At 37.0% G+C, this 25420-nt stretch overlaps 2 protein-coding genes across 5 annotated transcripts in view; both read left to right on the top strand.

Moving 5' to 3' along the window:
- LOC122834204 (membrane-associated guanylate kinase, WW and PDZ domain-containing protein 3-like) overlaps positions 1-17169 on the top strand; it is a 140590-nt gene extending 123421 nt beyond the window's left edge. Inside the window, exons 10-22 of one of the 2 annotated variants that reach the window (XM_044122402.1) lie at positions 349-996; positions 4073-4104; positions 4781-4946; positions 5053-5147; positions 6250-6457; positions 6659-6841; positions 7049-7234; positions 8592-8688; positions 9200-9305; positions 9441-9578; positions 10232-10370; positions 13729-13815; positions 13968-14109. In XM_044122402.1, coding sequence (XP_043978337.1) covers positions 349-996; positions 4073-4104; positions 4781-4946; positions 5053-5147; positions 6250-6457; positions 6659-6841; positions 7049-7234; positions 8592-8688; positions 9200-9305; positions 9441-9578; positions 10232-10370; positions 13729-13775 — 2045 coding nt within the window. In that variant the 3' untranslated portion in view covers positions 13776-13815; positions 13968-14109. Of the gene's footprint in view, positions 1-348; positions 997-4072; positions 4105-4780; positions 4947-5052; positions 5148-6249; positions 6458-6658; positions 6842-7048; positions 7235-8591; positions 8689-9199; positions 9306-9440; positions 9579-10231; positions 10371-13728; positions 13816-13967 lie in introns of both variants that reach the window. The other variant, XM_044122401.1, reaches the window with a different exon arrangement.
- Positions 17170-17776: 607 nt separating this feature from the next.
- The window catches only part of LOC122834068 (sushi, von Willebrand factor type A, EGF and pentraxin domain-containing protein 1-like), a 29545-nt gene continuing 21901 nt past the window's right edge, over positions 17777-25420 (top strand). For 2 of the 3 annotated variants that reach the window (XR_006371127.1, XM_044122175.1), the window contains exons 1-8: positions 17777-17978; positions 19965-20083; positions 20289-20388; positions 20955-21025; positions 21118-21300; positions 22223-22408; positions 22943-22984; positions 24467-24680. Coding sequence is in view for 2 of the 3 variants with exons in the window: in XM_044122175.1 (XP_043978110.1) it covers positions 24608-24680 (73 nt within the window). In the remaining variant the exon portion in view is untranslated. Of the gene's footprint in view, positions 17979-19964; positions 20084-20288; positions 20389-20954; positions 21026-21117; positions 21301-22222; positions 22409-22942; positions 22985-24466; positions 24681-25192; positions 25348-25420 lie in introns of those variants that run through there. The other variant, XM_044122177.1, reaches the window with a different exon arrangement.

Here is a 25420-nt window from a genome sequence, read left to right as displayed (position 1 = left end):
GGAACTGTAAGTCTGGTAAGGTGTGTGTGTTCATTTGAATAGTGTTATGTGACAGAAATCTATTTTTTTCATAGCTCTTTTCATTTGTAATTGAAATACTGCTCGGGTGAGCAATGTAGTAAGCATGGGTAGGATAAAAATGAGTGAATGAGATAAAAAGAAATTAAAGCAGTAAAGGGAGTTGCCGAAATGGGAAAAAGGTAAGAGATGAGGACATTTGGGAACCACATATCTGACAAAGGAAATGTAAAATGTTTTTCAAAGTGATGTGGAAAAGTAATGCTTAGATGGAACATGAGGAAAAAAAATGTCCTCCTTTTAATTGTTTTCTTTTTTCATTTGCCACAGGGGATGTGATTGTTGAAATTAACGGGACATGTGTTCTGGGAAAGACCCATCCAGAGGTGGTGCAGATGTTCCAGTCCATCCCCATCAACCAATATGTAGACATGGTTCTTTGTCGCGGGTACCCTCTTCCTCCGGATGTAGACCTGAACAATGACGACCCTCTTCCTCCTCCACCCCCTCCACCAGCTACTCAGCCACAGCAGCCTCTCCATGGAGGGGAGGTGGTGACAGCTGTGCCGCTCATTAACGGACAACCACTGCTAGTCAAAGGCGATGTCCTGCATGGCTCTTCACAGGAACTGCACTATGTTACCACCGACGCAAGCGGTCGGCCTGTTGTAGCTGCCTTGCCCAACGGGCGACAGCCTGACCAGGGAGAGGGGGCCACGGGAATGTTGCAACCAGAACTGGTGAGCGTACCACTGGTGAAGGGGCCTGGAGGATTTGGGTTTGCCATTGCTGACTGTCCTCTGGGCCAGAAGGTGAAAATGATTCTGGATGCCCAGTGGTGCCGTGGGCTGCAAAAAGGAGACGTAATCAAGGAGATCAACAGGCAAAATGTTCAAAGTCTTAGTCACGCACAAGTGGTGGACATCCTGAAAGACTTTCCTGTGGGCAGTGAGGTCAGCGTGCTGGTACTGAGAGGAGGTGAGAGACTAAAGCGTTCATATGTTTCTGTATCTGATCTGCCCATCTTGATGTTTAGGTGGGATACTTTACTATCTAGAAACTTTGAGTCATTCCTCATTTGTTACAATGTTGCTTCCAGGCAGTTAGACCTTCCTTTAATCTTTTAAAGTGATCCTGAGAAACAACCTGAACAGAATTTAACTTGTTTCAGTCCATTACCTGACCTCTTCTCTTAAAAATGACTTTATATTGCTGTAGCTGTTTTTTAATGACCTAGTGCTTCTTATTTTTATTCTCCACTTCTCCAATTTCCTCATTTCACAGAGAAATAAAGTGTCTGTATGTATTTCATGATCAATCGTTCACAGAGTGGACAAAAAATGGGTGAATGCTCCTTAGTTCAAAGAAAAACCTCTATCAAGTTGTGGTTAAAAGTTTTGCACCATACTGCCCAGTATAGACAATTGTGCTAAATGCAATAGCATCATATTTACAAAAGTAAGTAAAGGACAAATGTCTTACAATAGCCCTGAACCAATATTTAGTTGTATAACCCAAGTTTCTATGTGCACAGAGTAGATCAACTTGTGGCACCATTCTTCTGTTTTCCTCAGTTTTCCCTTAGAAACCGGTTTGGTTTTTTGAAACACATTTTAACACATTGCTGCCACTTTGTGTATTGTAATGTATACATTCATATGATCCCTTACATGTAATATACAGGCCTGACACCGGAGTGTAAGAAAAATCTTCACACCATGATGCTTGAAAAAACGATGCTTCACTGTGTGACGTGGCCTAAATTGTAGTTTCAGCAGTGAACAAAATCATGTGGCTTTCCTCTTTGTGCTCTGTGGCAAAATTTAACCTCTAGTTCATATAATTTTTAAATGAGACTCTCGGAGGGCTTCTTGCCAACAGCTTGGTCTTCACACATACATCATTTAATTTTTGCCGTTGTACTCCAACACTCACTGAGTTGGAGCTACAACAGGCTGTACAACCAACACTGTGAGTGTTGGTTGTTTTGGATTATTGTCTAAAACAACCAAATTAGTCCGATTCTTGGGCGGAAAAGCACAAAAACCAGCATGCATAAAACATTTGCTCCCTTGTTCTAAAATGGGGGCCACTAGAAATCGTAGAAACACCTAAGGGTTTTCTAAGGTTGGCAGGTGTTCCTTAAGTGAGTGAGCTCCACACTACGATCATTTTGAACCCGCCTCTTTCTTTTGATGATTCAGTTATGCGTAGTCAGTAGCATACAGGTCTGTTGGTATGCTATTACTCTGCTACGTACAAGTAAATTATTTATGAAATTCTATATTCTAATCTTTACCAGAGATCATGATTGATCGGATTAAAGATGTTGGACTGCTGTTATTCTGAACACAGATGTCCCTGTGTTTCTGTGTTGTTTTCACCACCTTTGTGCCTTCATTTTGTTTTCTCCTCTCATAATTTTTATCTAATATAATTTGTTGATATTGTTGATGCTACTTCTACAGTGCTGCTTGGAGGTGAGGTCAGAGTGCTGATACTAATGGGAGGTGAGGTGGTGCTGTGGCTAGTTTAGGGGCACTGAATGATAACACATTTCTGCACTGTAATAGTGTGCCACTGTGTCTGCAGTGTGTTTTAAAGCTTCCATTGGATAGGCTGTGTTCTCTTTTTGCTAAATATTTCCAACTTCTCCACTGTGACTACTGCAGGCGCAGTTTAAAGCCAATTCCTAAGTGTTTTGTTTCTTACCACCACTTGCATATACGGACTGCACATCCCAAGTATTTCTCCTGCACCTCGGCTCAGGAGAAATACTCAATCTGCCACTGTTTATGACAACTTGTAAAGGGGCTTAATGCCTCTGTTACAAGTCTGAGAGAGGGAATTACATAAGTGTGGGGATGTGCTTGATTCCACATAGTTGAGGGAGGAGGGAAGGCACCCTTCAAATGTCTCCTATCTCTCTGTGGCCGCCTAAGGGACTCACTGCACGAGTCGGTGAAACCCAGATTGGCTGTGATCGTCAACAGAGTGCAGGGGATTTTTGCATGCCTCTTTATCGGTGGCCTCTAAAAGATCCATGGCTAAACTGCTAAGGAGGGGAGGTCCACTGGGTCCTCCTTGCCCCAAGCCACCCCTGAGCCGTCTTCCCTCATTGCCCAAATACCCATGCTACTTGCACTAACTGCTGTGCCACCATCATCATGTCCTGTTCCACTGCATGATTCCCACTGTTGAAGTATATATGGGCTTGGCTTCACCCAGCCTGCTAAACTGAACAGCTAATGTCCTCTTTAACACTCATTAGTCAATGGCCTGTAGCTTAGAGGTGGCTCACAATTGGAGAGTGTTTTTATTAGTGGTGAGTTTCGCTGAAGACAAAGAGATCAGGCAGCTGGGTGGAGGTAAAAGCAGGGTTGCAGTAGGGTGTGTTCTGGGTGTGCAGCAAACGTTGCATTTTCAGATTTTGATGACAATGGTGTTGGATGAGGGATTTTTACAGTATTGCATAAGAATATCTTCTTCTATACAGTGCATCAGGCTCCATTAACCTCAGATGAGGCCAAGTTTTCACCCTTGCCCCGAGGGCTGCAAGCTTCAGAGGAGTATCTGTTAATTCAATTAATGCAGAGAGTTGAGGAGGATGGGAGACGGGAGCGGGGCTGTGCGAGATGGTCTATAGGGAACTATCTGAGTGCGTTAGAAGAAATATGTGGGTGTACTGTAAAGCAAAAAGAAGAATTATCAGCTGTGGAATTATAAGCATGAAACACAAAAGCCTTTACCTGCTTTCTCAGCTCCACGGTTGGGTTGCAGTATGTACTCAGCTCAGAATACGATGAACCAAAACTATATGCCATATGTATCTTTAATCTCATGGATGGCTAAATATTCGCTAATGGAGCATTCTTTGGCAAGCACACCTCTTGAGTTTTGAGTGGCTCACTGGTTTATTTTTACACTTCCTGCTGCCATCTCTTAGTCAGAGAGACAGTGACATCTGCTGGAGCTTTGGTGTGAGTTGCTGTTTCAAATATGAACATAATTAATTTGAACTCTTTTCTTTTTGTCTGTCTTTTTGTTACTACAGGTCAGACATCCCCTGTGAAGTCTCTGAAGCCTGTGAGTAAAAATGCATTATTCCCTTTTTCTTACCCATTATTTTCCCATGGAGACATATCCTTCAATTTGATTTCAAAACATTTTGTCCTTCAGCTTAATCGCTAAGCCTCTGTTGTGTCAAATTAAATGATAGCAATAAATTTGAATATTGATTATCTCTCAGCCCGCCTTCTTTTGTTTGTTCTCAAAAACAGTCTTAATTACCTCCCTTTGCTATTCATATTCTTTGGGCTATTATCTGGGGATTGTAGTGGTAATGAGGATTGGATGAGCCTCTATAGATTTGGCGGTATTATTAATACAACAGTTTTAGATAAAGAGGGTGCCCTTTTCATGTGGAGAAGGCCTATCACAGCCTTGGGGAAATCTTTACTTTCTCTCTTGGATTTTATATAACGCTCGGATCCCAGTGCCTAACCCTCAAAACAATAGAAGAAATATGGAGGTAAAACTGGTGTACTTTATTAAAAGTGACCTTTCCAGCTTTTGTTATCTAACACTGTTTGATGCCCAGACACTTGTCAAAGATAATGAGGTGCTCAGACTTTTATTAAAATTTTGTGATATAATAAAATTCAACAATACAACACAAAGTTACACACAAAGCTTGTCCTTTTCTGTAATAATTAATCATAAAGCAGTGTGTGGTCATGATGCCTGCTGTGTATGTCAACAGAGACAAGACATGACTGCAAGCACAGAAACCTTGGACACCATCGCAGACGCAACTCCCCAGGCCTTGCCGTACCATTCCAACACGAGCACCCTACGCTCATCTGACTCCCCTAAACGAGATGCCACAGAGATGTACCTGAAGTCCAAAGCCCTGCTGGAGAGCAGGCGTGAGTGTTGACTGATATAAGCTGCTTTTAATCATCTGTTTTGTAATATTTTTCTCTGTGATCCTACACTGAAACTAAGTGATGGTGAAATTCTTCTCATTCACAGAGCCTCACACCAAAGACATAGATGTTTTTCTGAAGAGAGACATTGAAACAGGCTTCGGCTTCCGAGTCCTGGGAGGAGAAGGCCCACAACAGCCAGTAAGCTTTAAATCCGGCATACTTTGAAAAAAATAAATGAATGGAAAGTTGTTAAAAATATTTATATCTCCAGACCTCTGTTTTTCTTAAGTTATTTCATTGTTTGAATTGTAAGAATTAACTAATTCAAAACAAATATAGTACTTTTAATCCTGTTTAGTGTCTTGGTGGCATTCATTATGTGCTCCCTATTCCATATTTCCTACTCTCTTCTGAGGAGGGAGCATTGGACAGAGTAGCAGAGTCTTAAAGAGGCAGAGGCCAATTTCAAGGCAAAATCAAATTTCCTCTAAGCTATGTTTGATATATACAACATTTTTTAACATCTTTTTTTTTTTTATTGTGCTACAAAATGTCACCATGTGCCTGAAAAATACATAACACCCCTCCTTTATCTGTTCATAAGACCTTGGTCTACAATGATCAAGCAAAAGATTGTGGCAAATGAGGCTCTGATTATGTCTTCATTGAGGAAGCTGTTTCTATAGTAGCTGAGTTAGAGAGCAAATGTACTCAAAGCTGTTGTGTTGACCAGTACCACATTATGATGGCTAGATGACTTCTAAAAACTGCTGTTATTTTGTGGTGTTTCTGGTTTGTACTGTGTGGTCCAGTCCAACAGAAACTGCTGCTCAAATTGCTGAAAAACTTAATGTTGTTTCTGATAGAGAGGTGTGAAGGTAGTGCATCATCGTTTGTTGTGTACAGGACCACTATTCACCATTAAAAGAGAGCATGAGAACCACAACTGGACCATGTGGAGCAATGGAAGAAAGTGGCCTTGTCTCATGAGTCCCATTTTCTTTTACATCACACTGATGGCTGAGTGCAGTTCCCAGATAGCTCTGGCCTGTTTCAGCAGGATAATGCATTTTTCTACAAAGCAAAAATATCTCAATTCAGTCAAATCAAATTGATTGAATTGAGATCTTTATACTTTGTCAGAATTTGATTTCAGTCCACTGAAATCAAAGACTGAATTAAAGAGTCAGTCCACTGAAATCAAATTCTGACAAAGTAGTAGTGCTACCTGTTGCCTCAAAGCATTTATAGCTGCAACATTTTCTGCCTTCTCGTTAGTTCCTTCCTAACCCGATGTCAGAATGTGTTTCCCCAGGTTTACATCGGGGCCATCGTGCCCAGCGGAGCTGCAGAGAAGGACGGTCGTCTCAGAGCAGGAGATGAGCTCATTGGCATCGACGGAGTGATGGTCAAAGGTCGGTCTCACAAGCAAGTTTTGGACCTGATGACCAATGCAGCCCGTAATGGTCAAGTCATGCTGACTGTTCGTCGGAAGGTCATCTATAGAGGTTAGTATAAAGACACAAATTTATTTGAGAGATCATATCAAAAATTGTATCAACATCATCATAATTTGGCTTTTACCTTGACTATCTTTCTTTTTCAACATTCCCTATAGTTCTAAATCTTGTAAAATAGAACCAAAAGTATTCTACAAATGTTTTTGCATGAAATAGAAATGCATTAAAATCTGTTTTATTTCAAATCAGAAGCAACAGATGAAGACATTCAGGAAATGACTCCTGCGCTGGTGAACGGTTCTCCAAAGCTACCTCGCCTCCCAATGCCTAGCGCTCTGGACCACGAGTCTTTCGATATCACACTTCACCGCAAAGAGAACGAGGGCTTTGGCTTTGTTATCCTCACATCAAAGAGCAAACCCCCATATGGTGGTGAGGATCAAACTTCAAACTTTGTTTTTTTTAGAGATATCTATTAAAGTCTGAAACCTGGATGTTTACATAAATACGTTTCATTAAATGTTGAACGTGTAAATATCAATGTCAAACAAAAGTAGTGTTATATGTAGTAGATAAACCTTGTGTGGCTACCTGAGTTTAATCTGAATGTCTCATTATTTTTCATATCCGTCTTTTCAGTTATCCCTCACAAAATTGGACGTATCATTGAAGGCAGTCCGACTGACCGCTGCGGCCTACTCCACGTAGGGGATCGTATCTCGGCAGTCAATGGCCGCTCCATCATTGAGCTCTCTCACAATGACATTGTTCAGCTTATCAAGGAGGCTGGCACTGTCGTCACTCTCACTGTGGTTCCTGAGGACGGTGAATATCTTTTAAGCACAGGAAAAAAAAAAACTTAATAATAATCCCTGGCTTTTGTTATCACAATGATATAGTTGGTTCCTAAATATTAAAATTTGGAAGTGAGAAATTAGTTATCGCAAGTTCATAAGGTAGTTAAGGTAATCAAGCTTTAATATCTAAATACATTAACGTCGTATTCTAAGGTTATTTCAAACTAAACTTTTTAGAAAATTAAAGATTAACCATTACCCCATCCACAGAATAATCTTAACAGATAAGCAAATTGTAATTGTGTGTCCATGTAATACTAAAGTATAATAAAAAATCACCTGGAGTCTATGTCATCTTGGAATAATAAATAGGTGAAAATGATATAGCAAAATAAAATCAAATGTTGGAACTGAGATTCTACTTTTGTATTTAAATGCTCAATTTACATCTAATGTCAGCAACGTGGCTTTAAAAAGATAATGTTAACACTCTGTTGCATCACTTCAAGCAACACTGTGGAAGTGTTGTGGAATGAAAATAGTCTTAATGGTTGTTCTTGGCTGATGTAATTTTTTTTATAACCTTAGGTGGATATTTGTTTTTTATTGGCATCTTTATTTAATAAGGAGCTGAATATTTCCAGCAGATCAAAGAATCTGTGGCATGGAGTTATTCAGGATGTTTACGATACTGATGCTGTTGTAATACTTTTGGAATTTTATTTGTGTTGTTGAAACGTGGATGGATTTTTGAAAGAAGGATCTTGTTTAGATGTGAGAATTTATTTTAAAACATTAAAAATAATGGTGCCTTTACAGATGTCCAACATAGGCAGGTGATGGACACTGAATGGATGCTCGTTAAGCAGCGCTTTGCTAATCTCGCCCTCCACTCAAAAGGCTTTTTCACTAGAAGCTTCATTCAACCATTCACACACAACCTTTTACACTGATTTGCAGAATAGGAGCGATGTGAGTGGCTAGCATTTAGCCCAAGGACCTTTCAGAATGTAATGCGAAAGGCTGCAATAACACTGACTACAGACCAGTCATTCATAGCATCATCTCTTCAAAGCTGTTGATAAATGTAATTTTAACTCTAATTTTCAAGTTCTTAATTTAATTTTAAATTTAAGATAATTTTTAACTTTGTCACATGACATTTCTTTCACACAATTCAATCTTGCTGCTCAAATATATTACTCTGAAATAGTTTCAAACTGCGTGCAGCAATTATAGACTCAGTTTACTTTTTTAACTGGCAACATGTAGTTTTTAGCCTTTGGTTGATATGGGTATAAATTAAATCTCTGCAACTAAAGTTATTAACATGAAAATGACTCTAATTATTAGGCATTAATCAGTATGATAAAAATTTGTTTCAGAATACAAGGGCCCTCCATCAGGAGCAAGTTCAGCTAAACAGAGTCCAGCTCTTCAACACAGGCCCGTTGGACAAAGGTCTGCTCCTCATGATGAGCGGTAAGATACAGAAGGAAAGATAAGTGACAAAAACTGGCAATATGTCCTATTGCAGTAAAGGTTGTTATTGACTGTTCATGCAGTTGAATTGTAGTATATTCAGACACCAAAACTTGCTTCTGTGTTTTTTTTTGTTGTCCAGTTATGAATATTAATAAAACAAAAGTAAAGAACTTTACTTTTGTTAAATAAAAATACATTTGAGGTTTTATAATTTAACTGAAATACTGTTACAATAACCTGTGAGATATTAATCTGAACAAAACCCCATTACAAAATACGACACAAAATCTAAGCACACGTCCAGTAAGCTGAGAACTGTCAGCTAAAGAGACATGATTATTATACATTTAAAATAGAACTAACAAAAAACACTATACCCATTATAATTGTTCCTCCCAGCAAGCATCTAGCAGTAAATTAAGTTTTATATTTACATAATGACTTTTTGAGTTGGTCTCCTGATGCATTCCATTTGAAGTAAGTAATATAAATAACAATCTTTGTTTAGTTATAACCTGGACATGGAGGACAAAAGGGATGTAATCAACTGGTCTGATCATAAAACTCTTCCACCTGGTGAGCAGGGAATACTGTGTGTGACAGGACCCAACCAGGTAACTATCAATACCTGGCATGCATTGAAACTCCACAAATTGCACAATGGTGTATAATGAATACATGCACAATATTTGGACTGCATTTTTATGTTGTATTTAAGTGCATTCTGAGAGTTTTCTTCTTTATTGGAGGGTTGTCTGACTGTGGAGCTGGAGAGAGGCCCCAGAGGTTTTGGTTTTAGTTTGCGCGGGGGAACAGAGTACAATATGGGCCTATATATCCTGAGGCTTGCAGAAGATGGACCAGCTCAGCTGGATGGAAGAATCCATGTAAGTGCTCTAAGAATCTTTGTCTTCACATTAAATATGAGCAGGTTTTACTGGTTTCAACATGACATTACAGTTCACATGGATTCCTCATCTGATTAGCACAATCATCTTCTCAAAGGTGAAATATAACTGCATATCACAACACAGAGCTGGAAGAGAAAAACTGCATAAATCACATTTTGGTGAATAAATTAAACCTTACAAGAAGAAATGTCATAATGAAAAAGGGATGCAACTAACTAAATTTATTTCCAGAAAGGTGGCACTATATGTTTTCTCTCATAATTTATTTTACAATTAGGAAAGAAATGATTAGATTATCAAAATTTGAATGAGACTCTAAAATGAGCAAAAAACTACGACCCTCTTTGTATGAAGCAGCCTGCCAGACTGTGATTCCTGGTCATGACTTTGCCTTTCAAAGGATGGTGGAGAATGTCAGCGTTGATTAAAGCCAAGCAACCTGACATGTTTACAGGCTTCATCCGGAGTTATTTTGTCATCTTCACTAAAAGAAAGTGCCTATAGGGTGTTATAAAGCTGGATCTGCGTGCAGCAGAAAATTTAGATCCCCTGATAATGAGACTCAGTGTGCACAAACACTCTGCAGAGTACGTTAGCTGTTCATTGGTGTGTTTCTGCATTGCTGACAGGTTGGAGATGAGATAGTGGAGATTAATGGGGAGCCGGCTCGTGGCATTTCCCATACACGGGCAATTGATCTGATTCAAGCTGGAGGAAACAAAGTGGTGCTTCTGCTGCGACCTGGCGCAGGCCTTGCCCAGGACGGAAGTGAGTAATATATTCAGTTTTCCTCTTGGACAGGCTTTGTGCCTCAAAGAACTCTATTGTGCCATTTAATTCCATGTTCGGTGAAAAAGCATTAGTAGAGAGTTGGGAACTTTGGTATTTATTCTCTCCGTTGAATTGTATTCATGAATTACTTTTTTTTTAAATGTGCAAAGTTTTGCATGAAAACTCTAGTTTAATTCATTGGATTCTTATAAAAATGTCAGTGAACATTAAACCACTAGTTCCAAATGACATCCTTCAAGTCAGCATAAATGTTTAATGTTCCATCTTCTTCTAAATTGGCTTAAATTACAGCTTTGTAAATTCCACCTTGCCAGTACTGAGTTATTTAGGGAAAGCTTTCTGTAATCTCTCCTTGTGCAGTTTGTAAACATTCCCAGAGCAGTTGTGCATTGAGAGTCTGCTTGGTTTAGACTCTTTAGTCAAGCTTATTTCAAACAAGCCCAGTGGGATGAGATGAGGTGACAGAGGTATCCATAACATGGCTGAGTGAATAAATCTTCTTCGTTCTGCTCAAATAGGTGCATCACAATAAATTAGAATTCAATCAAAAATGTAATTTATTTGAACAATTCAATTCAAAAGTGAAACTAATATTTAGGATTTGATACACCCAGACTATTACATTGTAATATTCTGTTAATTGTTTATAAGCCCCAATTTGGTTTCTCTGATTTTTTTAATTTCAGAAAAAAACAATCTATATATATATTTTACTTTTCACTGACATTTCCTTCAGCTAGAATGCATGTTCATGTACTGTATAGAAGGTGTGCTCAATAGTTGGTTGGTTCCTTTTGCATAAATTGCTGTGTCAAAGCAAGGTGATGAGGAGCCTTTCAGTCTCTGGCACTGCTAGGTTGCTTCAAATAATTTGCATTGCCAGGTCTAAATGAAATGCAAAATTTATTTTCATCTTAAACAAGTAGTTTGTATCACTTGGCAACAGTCCAGTTTTTTCCCCTCAGCACAGGTAAAAGATTTCTGATTTAGTCTGAGGTTCAGGAGGGGCTAAACACAAGGAATGTGGTACTGTATCCTAGATATGTCTGTGTACATTGGCTCTTAAATCCTCTTCATGCTATGATTATTACCATTGCCTGTGCACCTTTTTCTAACACAGTTTTACCTTCTACTCAACTTTCCATTAATATTCATAAAAACAACCACTTTTTGTTCTGCATATCTTGTCGACTGAGTCAGTGACTGTCTTCCCCAGTGTTGTACTGACTATACCATGACTTTTTATTTTACCTTTTTTGTTGGAAAATTCTCATGTTCTGAAAAAGTCAAATTTGCATTTTCATTATCTGTAGGCCATAATGTAAAGCTAATTGAGGCTAGCCGCCTGACTACGGCCAATTATGGCGGTATGGCAATCAGAAAGATTCGGCTGTGGAGCCCGTGTGTGAATAAGAGGGAAACATAGGCTCGCAGATAAGTGGAAGTCGCCTGTGTATATTGTTGTGAAGAAAGCTGGCAATCTTCCCATGTACACAGTCAGACCAGAAGGCCAGAACAAACCACTAAGAACCCTGCATCAAGACCTTTTATTGCCATGTGGGTACTTAGGAAGAAATACCTACCAGAGATAAAAAGAAATTGTAACCACAAAACAAGATTAACATAAAAGAAGCTTACAAAATGTTATTCCTTTTAATCTGTATATGATTTTCACTTTTTGAACCGAGCTGCTAAAGTAAATTTATTTAGCAAAGCTATTTTCATAGTTTGATATTCACCTGTATTTTATATTCAAGCCTCAAGGTTACTTCATTGTCTTTCCAAATAACAAAGTTAGGCCCTACCATATGAGCTTGTGATGATCAAGGCACTGGTGTTGGATTTATATTAGAGACAGTTCCATTTTTCAAACTTTCCCAACAGCAAAACTCCCAGGAACAATTGCTGATTCTCTCCTGGACCTTCACCCGGAGGACACACAAAGATGAATGAGGATTTATTCCGTTTAATAGTCATATACAGTTTTTTGTGATTTGTTTAACCCTCTTTCTATGAGGATTCACCTCCTGTCATCCATCCAGATAGTCTTTGTCTTTAGTTTTAAACAAACTGTGACATTAAAATGAAACTTAAGTGTTGCTTGACAGATAACAATCTCAATTTTATGCAAGTGGTAAAAAGGAAATGCATTTGCCATCAGATTGTCAGCAAAATATTAATATCGAAAAAGACTGTTTAGAATGCAACATGTGTTTTCTGGTATATTTCAGATGTCGGTGTCATGATTTTACACTTTGCATACCAATGGTATTTTCAGTCTGTTGGACAGAATCTTACGCCTGAGAAATCTAGGATTTAGATACAAGATAAAGGTCACAGAGAGTGTATGAAGCATTCTAATGACGCAAATGTTACTAGATATGAACTGGACCTGATAATTCGGTAAACTGAATAGAAATTACATTGTGATGGTTTTGCTCTGTCATTTAATTAAATATAGTAGTACTTGATTGAAAAACAAGTAGATTAATCACAACTGATAATTGTTATATATCAAAGACTATCACAATTGCTTGAAGACTTAATATCTTGTTGCACCACACAACATATCATTTGAGATGCAATTAAATGTGTGTCAAAAACACAGATGATTCACAGATGAACTATGTACAACATAAATAGTTTCTAGTAAGAAACAGTGATTTAGCCCTCTGTGACACTGCAGGTGCACCTACATGTTAGAATGGCAATAAAAATATTTTAATTTATTTTAGCAGTCCAATTGTATTATACATGATACACAGATATCAGATTTAAATGTCAAGTGTATTCTGCTATTTTTTTTTTTTTTTATATATATTATGGCGTACAGCTAATAGCTCACACACTGTTAGTTTTGTTTATCAGCCTTCAGTACCTGCTGCAAAGATGGTCAGACACAAAAGGTCAAAACTAGAGAAGCTGGTTATTCACAGAGAACTGAATACAAACACATTAATAGAAAGTTGAGTGAAAAAAAAGTATTGTAAAAAAATGCAAAGACAACCAGAGTAACACAGTACCACGTTTCTTGTGTTTAAATCCTTCAGAGGATTTTGAATAAAATTCCATTTAGAGATTCAGGGTCACAAAAAATTTACTCCTGCACAAATCAACATCTTTATGACCAAATTCTTATTTACTGAGAAGCACCTGTAATTTAATTTTTTAAAAACTTGTACAAAAGCTGCTAATTAAATATTTATTGCTGCTAACTAGTTACAAGTGAAAGAAACTTCCTGGTGTCTCACTAATATCTTTTTTGTTGTTTTTATTTGTTAAATGAATGTCTAATAATTTGCTTCTTCTGGCTCTTTCATTGCCCCTGATGCAGGTAACACAGCCTCTACTGCGTGCTATTACACTGAGCACCAACACTAACACCATCACTGCTTAAGCTGGTCTCTTCTCTTTAACCTTGGTAATTCTTTTCTTACTTACATTTTCCTACTTCTAGTAACCTGAGTGACTGAAGTTCTCTCTGTTACATACTCAAAATGAAATTTTTGTATGCCCCATGGAGGTATTTTTATGCTGACATGTAAAAAAGAAAAACATTTGTCTCTCTTTCAGATCGGCGTTATCAAAAATCCATTTCACCCACAAGCAATTCTGAGGAGGTGTTTCTTTCTGACACATCACCTCAGTCCTCTCCATATCCCACTGGGGCTTCCGCTTTTTTTTCTTCAATTTTATCAGGCAAACTGAAACATTCTCGCAGTGGGAGCACTAAATCCCTGCAAGGCCATGAGCCCCGTCACAGCAGGGGTTTGGGCTCGTTGGAAGAGAGTGATGAGTGGGCAGAAAAGAATATCGACAAGCTCTCCCCCCTTCTTTATGATCAATTGAAGTTCTCCAAGAGCACCAGATCCATAACAGACTCCAGAGAGCTCAGCAGCCCAAAGAAAACAGGGGAGACATTTCCTAAAGCCAAAGAGCAACATCAGAGTCCCAAAAAAACTGTGAGCCAGTCACAGGAGGCAATGCCAAGCAGGAGCAAAATGCCTCAGATGACTAATACAAAAATACAAACTGTTAACCACGAGATGGCTCGATTTAGGCCTCAATTGGTATCAAACCTGCAGCAGATGGAGAATCACAGGAGAATAAAGGATCCTTTCAGTAGAGAGAGCTTAGGAAATGAAAATAAAAATGATGAGAAGGGAACTCCTAAGATCAGAAGATACACACTAGGAAATGAAAAAAGAACAAGGCCTGGCCTTGAGCAAGAAAGCTTTAAAAGAAATGAGGGAGAGTTTCTTCGTCACAGGACGCAGTCTGTTACAGTGAGGGAGAGCCAAACAAGTAGAAGCAAAGACTCCGAGCTCAGAGAAGTTAATGGGAACCCTGCAGAAAACAAGAATAACAGCAAAGACACTAGTAACAAAAGAGACTCTTTGTCATTTTTTAAAGATATTTGGAACAGAAAGGACTCTAAAACTTCACCACAGGAGACAAAAGGAAGAGATGGTAAGTCATCTAACTTCAAAGAACGCCGTAATAAAGAGGACGTAGTGGCCTCTACAGACAGCATTCCAGGAACCACCCAGAGCCAAAAGGGAATTGTTGGCCCTGGGCCTTGGAAAGTACCAAGTTCTGCCAAAATCCTCACCAAAGCAGAAGTCCTCCGTGACCCTCAGTGACAGAACATTATATCACCCTGACACAAACTGCTACTAAATCTTTACAATTTCATCATATTAGTGGGTTCTTTGTCAGAGATCTTCCATGAAACAGAGATGTGCAACATGCTGACCCGTTGTCATTATCCTTAGATTGTGGTCAGATTTATATTTTGGGAATAGTTTGATATCATGTGACATGTAGCACTTCCCTCTGCCTTGTTCGCTGCTTCAGCATCTTTAGTGTGGGACTTCAGCACATGCGGCACGCTTGGGGCCTTGTCAGAAAAAGACAACTTAAAATGTGAAAATGTGCCAATCCTGCCAAACTCCTGTGGAATAATAACGACCATTCCCACACATAACAATGCAATGACCCATATGCAAAGAAAGGAGCAAGGCCCTGCCTTTGATTTGTAGTAAACACCCAATGTGGCTATCGTAGGGTTTAATTTTGCCTCATTGGTGGACATTTAGACCTTTATTTTCTTTTCTTTTATTTTATTTTTTTACTTACAGGCTTGTTTAAGTGCATGCTGTTAGTCCTTAAATTTATTTTACTGCACGTTTTCTACACATCACCCAGGATGAACCGCTTCCTTGTTTATAATTCTCATTCTTAGCACTGGGCTGATTTGAAATACTGGTGTAAAAGTGTTTACTTTAATGGTTACTTCTGACTGTTCTGAGGGTTTTATCATGGCACTCTTTCAGCATCATTAAAAAAGACCAGAAACTTGTGGTTTGATATCTTGTTTACCATGTGTATAATAACAGAGTGTGTAAGTTATTGAGATGACAGACGAATATATATATATATATATATATATAACATCCCAAACCATTCTATGTTTTGATATAGACTAAAATGTCCCAGTTACTAAAGTTATCAGATCTTTCATATGGTTCCTATTGTACTGCATTGGTAGGAATTATCATAGACTTTCATAGTACTTCATGAAATGTATAGACATTTGAACTGCTGTACCAAATGTTTGCAATCTCTCAAAATATGTCTCATTGCGAAATATGTTATATTATAGATACATATATATATATATACATATTTGAATGTGTAATAATTTACAAATGATATCTATTAAATTCCATTGCACTGCATCTGCCCCTGTAGCATAACAGAAAGAGCTGTATTTAACTAATGATGTTCACCGAGTACCAATTCATTTTGTATAATGCATTTGTAATATTATTTATTTTACAATGACATTTCATGTTTTCTAAAGGGTTCAAGGTAATTTATGTAAAGCTTTACCAGATTTGAGTCGTGTTCCTGGTTGTTTTATGTTTAACTACAGAGAAACTGACTACTGTATGTCGTCCGTCTATCCTGTTGTGTGGTCGTGCATTAGATTAGCCTGAAGGATGACAAAGGCCAGAGTGATGTAGTGTTTTACTAAGACACTGTCCATGCTGCTGATGTAATGCTTTGTGTAGGCACGTCATCAACATAGATTATGGAGTTGCAAAGCAGGTAGTTATGAGAAAATAGAAAATGACAAATTTGAAATTAAATCAGTGAAATCTGAGAAATTGAAATATACAATATAAGACACACTCAGATGAGCTCAGGGAATACAGTATTGTAGCAAATATATGATAAGATTAATATTAATGAAAGCCAAGTGGAGGGTAAACTTTGATTGTATCAAGTTTTCAGTTTACAAGTCTGCTTATGCTATGAGTTTTGTGCAATAGTTGGATTGATATGTTTGGGTAAATCCAGCTCTGAATACCAGGTACAGGTTGTCCACTCTGGTCCTGAGAAGGATACAACTCTACTCGATCTCCCCTGCACTGTTTGACTTCCAGACGTTTTTGTTCTGACCATTTTCTATGTCATCTCTGCATCATACTGTGGCCTTGCATTGCTTCATTAGAAAAAAATAACTCCTTGTGGTACCTTCTACATTCTGTAGGACCAGTAGTTGTAAATGTTTGTACATTGTACAGCACCTTTATAAACAAACCTGCTGAGTGCTCTTTTGGGGAGAAGAAAAAAATAGAGGTATATAAAAATTGCTCTATTATTTTTTTATGTAAAAAAAAAAATTTAAAAGAGAAAATATTTAAAATGGATTGAAAAGGTTAGGCTATGACCTTGACATAGAATTCTGTTCATGCACTAAAAATAAAACTTTACTGAAAATATGATTTTCTGTGTCTTTGTTCTGAATTTCTTAGATTGTCAAAAACAATAATCAAATCACGTCTGGTTGATGACTATCACTGAATTTAGTCAAATTGCTTTAATTTATTAATTCATCTAGGTCAGTCATGATCAACCCCCAGTGGCCTGCATAAACACTGCATACAGTATAAACAGGTTTTTTTGCCAAAATGTGTACTCTATGTACAATTACCTTCCTGAAGGATTGTGTTTAAAAATAATAATGGCATAGTAATGGATAAGTGGTTAAGACAACGTCACTCAAAATCAGATCTGAAGATACTGGTGGAAAGAAAACAACACCGGCACTACTTGTGTGATTGGAGGAATTTATGTTTACAGGAATATATATTTTTTCAGTTTCTCAGACTGAATTGCAGAACTTTCATTTCTATAACAATAGCATGCCATTATATTTTTGAGAAAGTTGTGTTTAACTTTGAAGAAACAGTAAATCATAAATTAGTTTTCCAAAACAAATCAGAAAAACCAAAACTTTTATTTTGAAATCTTTCTACCTCAGCCTATTTGCCTCTACTAACTACAATACTGACTTGACCAATAAAGTGAATTCTCGTTTACAGTGGAGGAAGAGTCGTTTACACCGTGAGGAGAGTCTCTACACATCGTCTCCATGTCTAAAGTTGGACTGAGCTAGATACTGCTTTGTCAGGATAGTTTGTCTCCTTCCACATTATGTTATGAAGGTTTTACTGGACACCGGCAGAGAAAGAAAACTCCTCATCCTGTACCTATTTATCTGGAATGTTGCAGGTCAGTAGTACGGCGAAGCTGGGTGAAAATAGAATTGATATTGCTGTACTAGTCTTTGTTATAAAAGCAGATTACTTTCATGAGGTCAGGGTCACTTTGACAAATATAAGCAACTTTATTTAAAAAATATCTTGGATTTTTAACAACTATCGTCCAAACTGGCATCTCAGCTTTTTTATTTATTGAAATGTTTTATTGTTTGTTCTTTTTCTTCTTCTTCTTTTTTTAAATGTCACATTGCTAAATTTGAAAATACATCTAACGGTAAACTTATTAGAAATGTATTAGTTTTGTTTGGGGGAAACATTTAGAAGGCAAAACATAGTTGTGCGTTAATACAGTCGGAGGATCCCAAGTAGCATTAAACGTTCACCCTATGTCCCCTGATTGTTGTCATGACAACGTTCGCGGAAAGTTAAATGGACACTATTAAACAGCCGTCAGACTTTGTCTGTGGACGTTTAGCGAGCGTTGGTTAGCTGTTCACAGTTAACTGACATCATCCGCTAAATGTCAAATAATCTGTAATGACTACAGAGTCAAAAGTAATGATAAAAAATTAAATAAAAAAACACTTTGCAATTTTATAATTATATGTAAGAAGAGATCAGCGAAAAAAAAATTGGTTGTGCATCACTTTTTATCCAAAGGGATTTGGAAATTTAAAAAATGATGAAATATATCAAGAAAAACGTAAGCTTTTCAAGTCTGTTCCAGAAACCCGACAATAATTCGGAAATTCCGGCAACTTATTTTAGGCTATATTGCACTGAGATCACAATTGAATCCTCTGTTGGCTATTTTTATTTATTTATTTATTTATTTAATTTTGTCCTTTGTGTATAATCTCATTTGTTCATTAAATTCTTTTTTTGACACAACTTACTTGAATATATCTGATATAGCTGGTATAATGGTCGTATACCTTTAATAAATAAATGATAAAACTAAAAAGTCAAAGAGAAATAAGAAATAGAAATTGGAGAGGAATACCTCGGTCAGTGTGGAATAAATGTTTTTGTTTTGTTTTTGTTTTTTTCCAACTGTAATTTAAAGCAATTCTTGGGAATTTATTTAACCCTCCCGCAGTCTCTGCACAATGTTCGGGATGAGCATGCCAGACGTCACCGCTGAACAACGGGGAAAATATGGTGGTATCCCGTTAGCCTGTCAATTCTCGAAAGCACACACAAATTTGGCCTCATAAAAGTACACTCGGGGTCAGTGCGACCCCTCCAGACCGTGCGCAGTGTAAAAAGCTTACTGGTTCCAATTGATCTTGTCTCTTCAGACTACGGGGGGTTTATGTTCTCCTTCAAGAAATGTCTAAATAAATTAAATGCACATCATGCATGAAAGGAAGTGAGAAAATCGGGCATAACCGTTCTTTGAATTGAGAGGATTTGGTTTTGCCAGGTGAGGAGCCTAAGTGTGATATAGAAGTTTTGTATAAGCATTTCAAAGCATTTTATTAAAGTCCCCCAGCCCTACTCATTTATTTTCTGATTATTTTTGGACTTCTGGAACAAACTTTTGATTTTCAGATGACAATCGTTGAACGTCCTCTGAACATTTGCTTGCTAGCTGGGATGTCTAAAAACATTTCATATTATTCAAAACGCTGATATGGTATATGAAGAATAGACTATGTTTAGTACTTGTAAGGCACCATTAGATATTTTTAGCTGGCCTTTTAGTCTGCTGGGTTTTATCTAAATTAAATCCTTATTTACAAGCATCCTGCAAGATTATGCCTGTAAAGTATAAGATTAATTGCGTAATGTATACACAATGATAAGTTACTAGATCTCAATATTTGTTTTTCCTTGTTAGTTCACCTTTGCGTGTGCAAACATAAAATTCTACTAATTTATTCTTTCAACATATTTTGTAGAATCACTTTAAATTAAGCCATTACCAAAATAACAGCTTAGCTTTCATATGTGTGGTTGTGTGTGATTTTTCTTAATTTTTGTTTCCTTCTAGCTGATTGTCCCATACCTCAACATGGACAATACATAGTTCTCACAGAAGAATCCCTCCTAAAAAATGCATTCCCAAATGGTACTGTGATCACATATGAGTGCAGACTTGGATATGAAAAAGTAAGTGGCAATGGGACAGTGAACTGTGTCGATGGGAAGTGGACCGAGCCAGATATCACCTGCAGGAGTGAATCCTGTCTAACTTGCATTTTACATCTGACAAACACAGTTATCCAACATGCTTTACATGGTCATCTTGGCTCTATGTAATTCTACACTGATGTCTACTGTTTGTTTTGTTTTTTTGTTTTTCTATGTTTCAAAGAGAAAGACTGTGGACTCCCTGAAGCACAACCACACATGATATTTGATACCAGCCAGGATACTTTGCTTGGTGCAGAGGTCAAAGTAACCTGTGAAGAAGGGTATGTATGATTTCAAATATTTAGATTCCATTAACATCTGCTTAAATCTCATTGTTTTATCTCAGAAAATCAAGTGTATGCCTTGACTTGCAGTAACTCCTCTAAGGGTCTTTTCACACCTGATAGTCCAGTAGACTCAGTTCATTTGGGAATTGAAATTGCAATATTTGTTAAATTTTAGCTGGTGTGGTTCACTTCCACATTACACTGTTTCATCCATCCATCCATCCATCAATATTTAAGTCTATTAAAAGTATTATTTTTTTGTGGCGTTAAAGTTTGTATTATTTTATTTAAGAAAATTGCAATCCATTTTTTTGTAATCAGTGATAGATAATGCCACAGCCACCATTAGGAGGCATTTTTGCTCTCCTCCCATTCCATTAAACTACTGCATGAGAGAAGTAACTTAATAGCACTCTTGGTTCTTTATTCCCTATTTTCAGGTAGTGCTGTACATCAAGTACAATACCTCAATATGGAGAGCACACAGTTCTAACAAGCTGGACTTTTTATGGCTCATCAGAGTCTATCATTCTTTATGACCTCTTTTTTCTTTTTTGCAGTTACGTGCTGTTTGGATCCACCCATAGAATTTGCCTGGGCATGGGGTGGGTTGGAAGTGGAGACTGTGTCTGTAAGTGTTTCAATTCTGTTTTCTTCAACACAGTTGGCCAAAACATTGTGTACCTAAAAAAAACTGCAATTTTCGTTTTCTAATTTTCTCAGTTGTTACTTGTCCCAAACCGACTAAAGTGGAAAATGGCGAACATTCTTGGAATAGTGACGATGAACCAGTATACCAACAAACAATAAATTTCACATGTAATACAGGATACACTATGGTTGGGAATGAAACCATTAGGTGTACTGAAACTGCCGAATATGATTCTGAGCCACCACAATGCATCGGTAAGTTCTGCTTTATTTCAGACTTCACAGATCGGTTAGCTGAGACAATATACAAACAGTTTGCAAGTGTATTTGTGAATAACTTAAATTGTTTTTCAACCACTTGTAAAATAACACATTGTCCAGTCTACATATAAGAAACAATCATACTTTTATTCATGCACTGAAATTGTAAAAGAGGAGAAATTAGAATCTTATATTGCAATATTTTCAAAAATGTGCTATAATAAAAAAACTATACTAGGATTGGTTGTTGTATATAACATACAACAACTTTTCCCTATTGCAAGTCAGTGTAAAAACAATACCAGCAAAATCCCAACATTGTTTATTTTTGTGTTTATGTTGTACTTTGTGACACATTTGCTAGAGGATGAGTTATATTTATCACAACCTGTTTATTGCGAAGAATCAAGAAATCACAAAACAGAAACTGCCTTACAATATGGCTATAAAGATCGGATAAAGCAACACATTATGACCTGATCTAAGTACTTTTTAAAAACTGATGACTAGATCATTGATATCTATCAGTCAGGAAAATAGTTATCAAGCTACTTCAAAAGCTTTCAGGCTCTAGTTAAGCACAATCACAGCCACTTATATCAAATGGAGAAAACGTGTGGTGAAGTTTCTCAGAATTAGCTAGCCAACAATGTTGCATACACAAGAAAAAAAAACATTGTATGGCTAATAAAATGTTCTCTCTACCAACTACCGTGGCCAGTGGAGAACATTTGAAATTTTTATGATCTGATGTTATTTAGAAAGGTTGACAAAATTAATGACATTACCTATGAAAATCTACAATTACTACATGAGTCTTCGTGGAGGGGCAATTACTCTTTATGGCGGGCAGAGCACCTCCCTTTTATAGTGGTAGAAATGCTGCTCAATTACAAGATTTTTTATTTCCTCCTAGCTTATTGCCCCATACCTAACGGTGGAGAGAACATGGTTCTCACTAATGAATCCCTCCTAAGAAAGGATTTCCCAGAGGGTACCAATGTCACATATGAGTGCGCCAATGGATATGAAAAAGAAAATGGCTCTGAGATCATAACCTGCATTGATGGGAATTGGACTGAGCCAGATCTAATCTGCAAGAGTGAGTCCTGTCTAACTTGCATATTAAAGTTACTTTACCCTAAACTGTTGGTAATTTGTCAAAATGTGTCTTGCTAACATATTTAAGTGGAGATCAGCAGTTTTGAATAAGAAATTACAACATAGATGATTCTTATGAACTAAACCTATAAACAAATGGATGGTGCATGAATGTCAGTTGTAGATAAAGTGTGTTGCACATGCCAAATTAAAATTAGCTGCATGTTGCATAGCTAGAATATATCAAAATGCGGAAGATATGTACCCAGGATGATTGCAGCTGAATTCTTTGTTAAAGGATAGACCACAGAAGGCAAAATTACAACAAAAAGTATTTCATCTGCTCCTGCAACAAAACAATGTATAGAATACGTAACAAGAATATTTTGCCATAGTTTTATATTTTTACTGTACTTTGTGATGAGAAAAATATATATTTCTGTAAATGTTTAAATGTGTCCCCTTTAGAGACATAACTTTTTCAAGATGTGTTATCATTGCTTGGGCTTTGAAATTATTTTATCTGTCTTTACAGAAAATATACTTCGTCTAGACAGTGTGGCCTTTATTGCAACAGGTAACATGAATTAAAGTGTCTCTCTGTGAAATTAATATTAGCATTTTCTGTGACTGAAAGTGAAAAGAAAAATATCAAAACATATATTTTCTTTCATTTTCTTCACAGTTTGCTGCATAGTATTCTTTAGCTTTAATAAGTTAAGAATTATATTATAAGAATTAAAGGCAACTGAGATGAATTTATAATCTTCTTGATCAGTCGTTCTCAAACTGTGTTCCTGAAACCAGTGGTGGTCCACGGGATCCCTGTAGTGTTCCGCAAGGTACTGCATTTTGACTAGGTGCTGTAACGTCACCTTAGCGTAAAGTGCAACGTGGTACAGTTAGCTTTCCAAATTATTGTTATTAAAGTAATAATGGATAAGTGATTAAGAGCGGAATATTCAAAATAAAAGCTGAAGATTCAAATGGAAAGGAAACAGAGCCAAGACTATTTTCATAATTAGAAGAATTCATGTCTGCAGGAATAGTTTTCAGTTTCTTAGTGTGAATTGCAGAACTTATTTCTATAACGAGCATGACACCAGCACGCATATCTACCCTTACCAAAAAGTAATTTATTCAATAAGAATACAAATTTGTTCTCTGCAAATGTAATGTTATTGAACTTTTTGGCAGTGGCTTCCTTCTTTTTAATAACATGTTAGAAATGCCTATTCCTAAATTGCAATAACATAACTCACTGTATTCAAAGTTCATCAATTACTCGCCTAATGCATAATTTGAAGGGAGATTTGTCAAAGATCAGGCACAACCCAGTAAAAAAATACCAAAACATCAGCTGCATCCATAGCAGAGAGTTACTTGCACTGATTTTACTGATTTAAATAATTACAAAATGGTGCATTATTTATAAGTATTGCTTCATAATATGATTATATTATGTCTGTCTACAAACAGAAGCATTTCAAGAAAATCCAGTGATAAGAAGTCGCATGTTAATAAATTGGAGGTCATATCCAGAGGATTTCACTTTTTGCAATATTTGTAAAACCAGTGGTGGTCCACGGTTTTAAAGCTGAGGGCAAGAATGGGGTTGACTGGTGAGGGAAAAAAATCTGTCCTGATTATGCCATCACTTAACATGTGAATACTTGAATATTAATTAATTTTATTTGCCTTTTTTTTCTTATTTAATTCTTGAAAGTAAGAATTTTTGACTCCATGTAGCACATACCTTCCCTTAAAGTCCTACAACAAAAACATAAATCCTACTAATCCAAAGGTATATCTGAAAAAGAAGTGAAATACAAATGTCTAAAATTCAACTCAAGAGATTAGAGACACAGTTTCATTAAGCATGTAAACTGCTTTGTGAGGATGCTGGGATGTGATCACAGCATCCTAAAAGAAACAACTAATTTTTGTGAAAGTCGCTTGTTTGAATTAGTGAATTAGTTTTCCAAAACAGTAACTTATGTGGGAAAACCAAGACTTTTATTTTGAAATCTTTCAACCTCACCTCTTTTGCCTCTAATAGCTAAAGAAAGTGAATCGTCTTCAGTGGAAGGAGAATTATTTACCCCGTGAGGAGCGTCTCTACGCACTATATTTCCATGACTAAAGTTGGACTGAGGTAGAGGCAGCTTAATCCGGATGGTTTGTTTTTCCTTCCACATCTATGGAGGATTTAGTTGACACCGGCAGACAGAGAAAACTCCTTATCCTGTACCTTTTTATCGGGAATATTGCAGGTCAGTACGGCAGCGGCGAAACCGGCATCAAAGATTTGATATTATTGTACTAGTCTTTGTTGTCACATATAGAAACATATTAAGTTTTGTTTGTTTGATGTCAAGGTCACTGAGAAATAAGAACACCTTTATTTAAAAGATAACCTGAACTATATCAACTACCCCACTAGCATTAAACGTTCAGACGACGTCCTCTAAACGCTGTCATAACGACGCAGAGCGTCAAAACTCCAGAAAACGTCCATTAGACGTTTATTAAGCGTTGACTAAACGTTTGCTAGACGTTCGCATTTAACTTGTTCGTCATATGATCTATATTGACTACCAAATCAAAAGTACTGATAAAAAACAATCTAATATAGATGTATGTACATAAGACACAATGTAGGTTAAAAAAAATTAACTGGTACAGACCATCAATTTCAATCCAAAAGGATTTGGAGACTTAAAAAAGAATAATAAACGTCAGCATTTTAAAACATGCAATTGTTGCAGTTGCAGTTGTTTTAACTTGAGTGTTTGGAGAGACCAGAGAACTGTCAATTGTGAAGGAAAAGTTGTTGATTTTAGTGTAAATTTCGTTCCAATGAGTAAAAACTCTGTTTTATCACTGTTTAATTTGAGGACATTCAATGCAAACCAGGATTTTATTTCATCTAAACAGCTAGTGAGTGATGTACATTTTTAACTTGCATTTTAGTCTGCTGTGTTTTATCTAAATTACATCCACATTTACAAGA

This window comes from Gambusia affinis, linkage group LG07 (assembly GCF_019740435.1).
Source record: "Gambusia affinis linkage group LG07, SWU_Gaff_1.0, whole genome shotgun sequence".
NCBI lineage: Eukaryota > Metazoa > Chordata > Actinopteri > Cyprinodontiformes > Poeciliidae > Gambusia > Gambusia affinis.
The sequence above is the reverse complement of the archived record's forward strand: the minus strand, read 5'-3'. Positions and strand labels throughout refer to the sequence as shown.